General features: G+C 40.4%; 1 protein-coding gene across 2 annotated transcripts; it reads right to left on the bottom strand.

Moving 5' to 3' along the window:
* Positions 1-269: 269 nt before the first annotated feature.
* On the bottom strand, positions 270-6097 carry GPR85 (G protein-coupled receptor 85). 2 transcript variants are annotated; one of them, XM_021545246.4, is made up of 2 exons: positions 5357-5472; positions 270-4209 (listed from the first exon to the last, which is right to left on the bottom strand). In XM_021545246.4, exon 2 carries the CDS (start codon positions 4032-4034, stop codon positions 2922-2924), a length of 1113 nt encoding a protein of 370 aa, XP_021400921.1. In that variant the 5' UTR covers positions 4035-4209; positions 5357-5472; the 3' UTR covers positions 270-2921. The 2 variants fall into 2 exon arrangements, 1 of the variants encoding a protein (XP_021400921.1); XR_014952037.1 differs by lacking the exon at positions 5357-5472 and adding an exon at positions 5814-6097 and having other exon boundaries at positions 1520-4209.
* Between the last annotated feature and the right edge of the window lie 238 nt (positions 6098-6335).

Genomic DNA, 6335 nt, shown 5'->3' with positions numbered 1-6335 from the left:
TACTTGACATCCTGTATCAGTGTGTTCCACCGAGTAATAGCATTGCACAAAACGTTACTTTATATGTTGGCTTTTAATTTCACTGAACATCCTCTTGTCCTGTTAACACTGGAGAAAAATAAAACTAAATACTTCTGTCACAAGATTTCTTACTGGCACAATTCTTAAAAATCCACTTAATAAAAACTACCTGCCCTTTTTCAGGTAGCAATACAGTATAGTCATATAGCCAAAGGAATTATATCAAAAGAAAAACATTTATCAAAATATTTGCTTTCAGGTTTGTTTACTGTTTATTATTTTAATTTACATCAGTTGCTCCTTGAAAAACTTCCAGGGAAATAATTTAATTTTTTTTTTCTTTCCCACTGCATAGTAAATACAGCCTTCTTAGTATTTCAGAAGTATAGTACTATAGAAATGCTAGGGCCTGCTTCTGCTCCAAGTGAAGTTAATGGGAAAACACCAACTGACTTTATTAAGAGTTAGGTCAGGCCCTAGATTTGCAGCTTTTGAAATTTCATAGTTGAAACTTTTCTGGCTAATCCTCAGAACTGACTACTTCTACAACTATATACTATTTACAGCTTTATTTATATGTACTTCTTTATTACAATATGTAATATCAATGTTCCTTGTAAAGGTTACTATTTTAAAGAAATTAGACTGAAGTTATTGCCAATCAACCTTTTAATAAACTTAAGTGGGATGACTTTCAGAATTTTTCTCAACATATGATTCAGTTTTTATTCACTCCTTCTATCTTTGACAATTGCTTAACTACCTTAATTTCAAAGCCTTTTTCAGTGTAATAAAAATGTCCTTTTGGTAGAAGTTTATTGGTCCCATTTCAAATTATGTTCTGAAACATTTCTATACTGATGAGGACTCATTATTTTGGCAATTTTTCTGTTTCAACACAGTATATAAAGCCATGCCTCTCAACCAATCAACCTCAGTATAAAAGTGTGAGGTCAAATAGATTGCTCACCAAATCGAGTTGTCTGATCACATATAGACACAACTGTCTGAATTGTTGCATATGTTATATAATGTTATCATACAAATTTATGCATTTGCATTATTGACTGCTGCTTGTGTATGCATATGTTAACTTGCTGGTCATAAAACTACAACAAAGGACAAGATATACCAATACTGAATTCAGACCTCTAGTCTTGTCTCTCCCAAAATTAAGAAAAATCTCTGTTCTTTATGACTGATCAATTCATGATTTTGTGCTTGATTTATAAACATTTTCCAAAATTAAACTGTGAAGTTAATGTCAAATACTGTGTTGTAACTTTAAATATAACTGACATATTAGAACAGATAGATGGGTAATTATGATAAACTACACAATAGTGCTACTGCAGATAATATCATTTATCAATCCTGTGGTCCCCATCATTCATGCATTTACAGTTTGGGAATACAGTGACTGCAAAGGATAATAATTCATAATGGCTACATTCTCAGTATTTCATGCTAGCTCACTAGACAAAATAAAAAAGGTTAATTGTATAACTGGAAAAATGTAAAATTTTATTCCAAGAAAATTAACAAGCTACACAGGTAAATTTTGGCAAATGCAACTTTATATTGAAATCCACACATCTGTATCTTAAAGAAGGAAAGACTCACAGACTCTAATGTATTTCTAAAATACTAAGAAATCATATTATATGCTTTCACAAGTTAAAACTTAAATAATTTAAAACAACCAATACACCAAAATGTGCAGAAAATATAAACAAGACTGTGCCTTCAGTAGAATAAATGCTTCACAAATTGTGCAAGATATCATACTAAGGCTGCGGTCTCCCCATGACAGCTGTCTTAAAATATAAACATACATCAACTGCCTGTGTTTCTCAGAACAAACTAGAAAGGGTGGCACACCTAGAAAAAAATCATATAATCCCAGTGATGTGCATATTGATTTTGGGAACCATTGGAGTAAAAAGGAAAAAAGAGGACTAAGTGATCTTTCATGCACTCCCAAATGACTGACCAGAGTTATTGATTCAATTTTCCTTGCTTATTTGCTTCAATGCTAAACAAAATGGAAGATACTAGATAACCCTTTAAGGCAACATGTGTTTATTCTGTATAATTATAATTGTTCAATTATGACTGTATATTATCATTAACGTTGCCTAACAGACTGATATCTAGCTTTTTAAAAAATATAAATAAGAGTCTATTAAACTTTATACCAAATCAGCAAAAAACACAGAATACAGTTAAATGTTAGTAATTTCACTGTTAAGGAAAATGGTAATTAGAAAGAGTAATATATTTGGAGAAAAAAAAATCAAAGTAAAAATCTGAACAAAAATGCTGCTTTGGAATGCTCCCCAAAACTTACTCACAAGGCAAACAGATTTTTAAGTGTGATAATCCGATAATGCATGGCACATCTTTAATCAGTTACAGTACTTGAGTCCCCAGTTTTCAGTCTTTGCAAAATAATAATTGTATGAAATGTTTTAAAGGTCTTGAGATGTCTAAAATTAGTTTTATCAACACATTAACCTCATATCAACTTAATTTATTAAGATGTCCAATGCTAATCGTTTTGATGTTCTTATTTTATGTAGTGATATACACAGCATTTAGCACTGATACTTAGCACCTGCTACTTTCATAATCTAGATTTCAACCACATAAAGGAATTCAGGGCAGTAGTTCAGTCCTTTGTTCTTAATTACAAACCTTCAGCAGTGGTCAGCAGGAACATGTTTAGGTTTAAAACAGGATTAGAGGTGAGCTATTGCAGAGACTGCAGAATGTTGCCCAAATCCTTACAGCTGCTGACGTCCCATTCTTGATTTTCTCCTCAAGACATGGCTACAGGCCACAATTGCTTAGCAGAGAATGGTAGTGTTTCACAAGGCTAAAGATTTACAGATGCTCCCTCATATAACACAGTAAGGTTCCCTTGGTAACCTGGATTTTCTGCAGTAAAGAAGGGTTGTGCTGAAACAGCGCCTCAGCTCCCTGTTGGAGAAAATGCAGACAAAAGGATTGATTCCAGCTTGGGCAAAACTCATCCAGACAGCGGCCGTTAGAAATCCCCCAGGTACTACAGGCCCTCTTGCAAAAACTCTCCAGTAACAGGCTACCAAATAGGGACCCCACAAGGTCAGAAAGAGGAATGTCATGATGTAGAACATTCTGCTGATTCTCTTCTCCATTTTGAATTCATCTAAAACCAGTAGCCTCCTCCTGCCTGTGGTGTTCGCGTTTTGCCTGATTCCCAACAAGGTTGGAGGTGTGGGACCCCTTCCAAATCCAGCCAGCCAATTCGCAGCTGCTTGACCACTCGCTCCAGGACCATGAAAAGTCCAGTTCTGGCTCACTGCTGCAACAAACTGGACTGGCTTCATTTTCCTGCGATCGTGAACAAAAAATATCAGCTTGAGGTAGACAAGCTGTGTGGCTAGGAGGATAAGGGCAAGAAGAAGCATAAATCCCAATGAATCATTAGCCCTGAAGGAACGATGCTGGAAAGTGCATTGGTCTTCCTCCCTAATGAATGAGTAGGTGCCCACATCTAAAACTGGGGGGAAAGCCATGGCTACCGAGAGAGTCCACACCATACAGATAACAGCCAAACAAGTCCAGAAGGTCAGTCTTTTCGTATAAAAACGGTGGTGGGCAATAGCTAAGTATCTTGTGACACTTATGCAGAATAACATGAAAGCAGTGTGAAAGCAGGACAAAACCCCCAAAAAGGCAATCACTTTGCAAGTAAGAGTCCCATACGTCCACGTAGAGCCATTTTTAACCGAGGTGAAAACAAAAGGGAAACAAATTGCAGATCTGAGGATATCTGAGCAGCAAAGATCCAACAGGAAGTAGTAAGGAGCTCTATGCAAGGTCTTATCTTTGACTAGCAAAATGGAGATCAGAAGGTTACCCACCACACTGACTCCTATTATGAAACCCAGTGAAGTCAGTTTCAGAAAAGCTGTTAAAGGAGAGAGATTTTGCAAAATGTTGTCAGCTGCATGGCTGTAGTTCGCCATAGATGGATGGATGATATGTATATTGCCTCAGTCAAGTCTCATGATCTATATTTAAGAACAAGGAAAAAATAGATCCATACATCTTACTGAAAATGTAATCCACAAACAGAACTGATCTTGTGTCTAGTCATACAGTACATCCTCTTCTTTCTGATTTGTCATGCCATCAAAATATCTGAAAAAAAATCGAGCTATCAGTTCTTAAGTTAACACAAAATGATGTCAGAAAGTGCTAGCAAAGATGTTAATTTATGGAGAACCAAATGAAGTTGTAAATTTGAGTACTATTGTTTGTTTTTAAAAAACATGAGGCTTTTTTTTTTTTACTAACTATTTAGTATAATTGACTATTGGCAGATTTGGCTTGTTACAGTTTCACGACTGCCCAGTGCCCCTTATATTTGGTAGCACGTATAATTTCACAGTTAAAGCCTCAGAGATTTTATGAATCAAAAGATTCCCAGTTTGCAAGCTCAAGAGTTAATCATTGACATCTTTTTTAAAGAATCTCCAAAGACTGCTGATATTTTGACATTACCTACATTTATTTTACGGCTACAGTATTTGTCAATGTTTTAAGAGGCAACTACTGTGTTGATATGGATCACACCCAAAGAAACCCTGCAGAATTTATGTTTTTTAACCCAAGTCACCAAAGCACATTAATCACACAATATTAGTTTATGCATTTTGTAGAGAGAAACAGTATTCACTATCCCCCTCCCTTCCTGCTATAAACAATAATTTTATCATTTAGGCTTTTAGATAAACAAGTATCTAGACAGTCGATAGCAGTATGCTTTAGGGTGTCGTCCCCCTCGGCCTCCCCCCCCTTCCCCCGTGCTTTAATGCAAATTGTTAAAGCCTCGACATAATTCATAATAAGCAACGGTCATTGTAAATACTGAGCAAAAATAGGCAGCACAGCCAAGATATAATGCCCACCCTTTCGGGAGGGCTAGTTTTGGTAATACTCAAATAAACATATAAATTGTTGGGGTATTTTTATTGCTTTTTTTTCTTTTTTTTTTTTTTTTTTTTTGCTAATTAGGGCTCCGTGATTCCCATTAATCCTCCCAGTGAATCGTACCGGAACACATTTCATGCAATAAAATAAAATAAAGAGCTGTCTGTTGCTGCTTTTATTTATTTTTTTTGTTTGTTTTGTTTTGTTTTTCTTTTTCCTCCCTACAGAGCCAGGGACAGGAGCCACAGCAGGCATGATCAGGCTCCTTCGTTATTCACACGAAGTGTTTCCTATGCCACCTCGGGTGTATAAAGGATATTCCCAATGAATCCCAGCAAAATCCTTCCATTCTTACCGTCCACAAAAGAGCCTGATTGCTGCTGTGTAAACAGAGGCTGATCAGATCACGGCATCGTTTTAAAACCATGAAATCAGGCTCCCCCTCCCCCCTCCCGCCAGCCCCGCGCTCCCCCTCCTCGGAGGAGCGGTCCCCGCGGCGGCCGGCCCTGCCTCCGCACACACCCGCACGCTCGCACCGGCCCCGCTGGCACACTCACACCGCCGCCGGCACACGCACTCACGGCACGGCCGCTCCCCCGCGCCCGGCCATGCAGGGCTGGACTGCGCCGCGCTGCAAGGCAGCCCGGCGCCGCTGCCTGCCATCAGCCGCATCTGCCGGAGCCGTGCGAGAGCCCCCCGCGGCGGGGAGCTGGGGAGAGCGGAAGAGCCATTGTCTGTCCAGGCTTCCATCATGCCACTTCTTTGGAAATAAGCCCCGCACCCCTGAGCGGGAGAGCCCTCTGAGCACGCACCTGCAGCGGCGGCAGCCCTCGGCGCCCCAGCCCTTCTCCTCCTACCTGTTGGCGCCGGAGATCCCCACATGCCAGAGCTGCTCCTTCCCGCCGACCGGGGGCTCCTCTACCCTGGCGGTCTTTTCTATTCTCCTCTACCGTCATTCATTCTTCTTTCTCGCAATCTTTTCCTTTTTTTTTTTTTTAATTCCTTTTTTTTTTTTTTTTTTTTTTTTTGCCTCGGTACCTTGGCTGAGGATCCAGTCAGTGGCTCGGGCGGCGCATGCTCGCCGCGCCTCCCCCCTGCGCGCCGAGCCCCGTCCTCCCCTGTCGCAGCGCCACAATCTCTCCCTGTAACGCAGCGGCGGCGGCCACCTCAATCAGGGCACGGCAGGCTCGGCGGCAGCAGCAGCTGTGCTGTCTCAGAGAGGGCACGGCAACCTCCGCGGCGGCAGCAGCGTCCTCAGTGGTGCGCAGGCAGCCCCGGCGGCAGCAGCCTCCTCAGTGAGAGGAAGGCAGCATCCTCAGTGACGGGAAGGCAGC

The sequence above is a fragment of the Lonchura striata genome, chromosome 1A (assembly GCF_050655825.1).
Source record: "Lonchura striata isolate lonStrDom1 chromosome 1A, ASM5065582v1, whole genome shotgun sequence".
In the NCBI taxonomy this organism is placed as follows: Eukaryota; Metazoa; Chordata; class Aves; order Passeriformes; family Estrildidae; genus Lonchura; species Lonchura striata.
Note: the sequence above shows the minus strand (reverse complement) of the source record. Positions and strands in the feature narration are given on the sequence as shown.

Coding starts and splice junctions, on each gene's coding strand:
- GPR85 (XM_021545246.4), bottom strand. CDS start 4,034: ATGGCGAACTACAGCCATGCAGCTGACAACATTTTGCAAAATCTCTCT.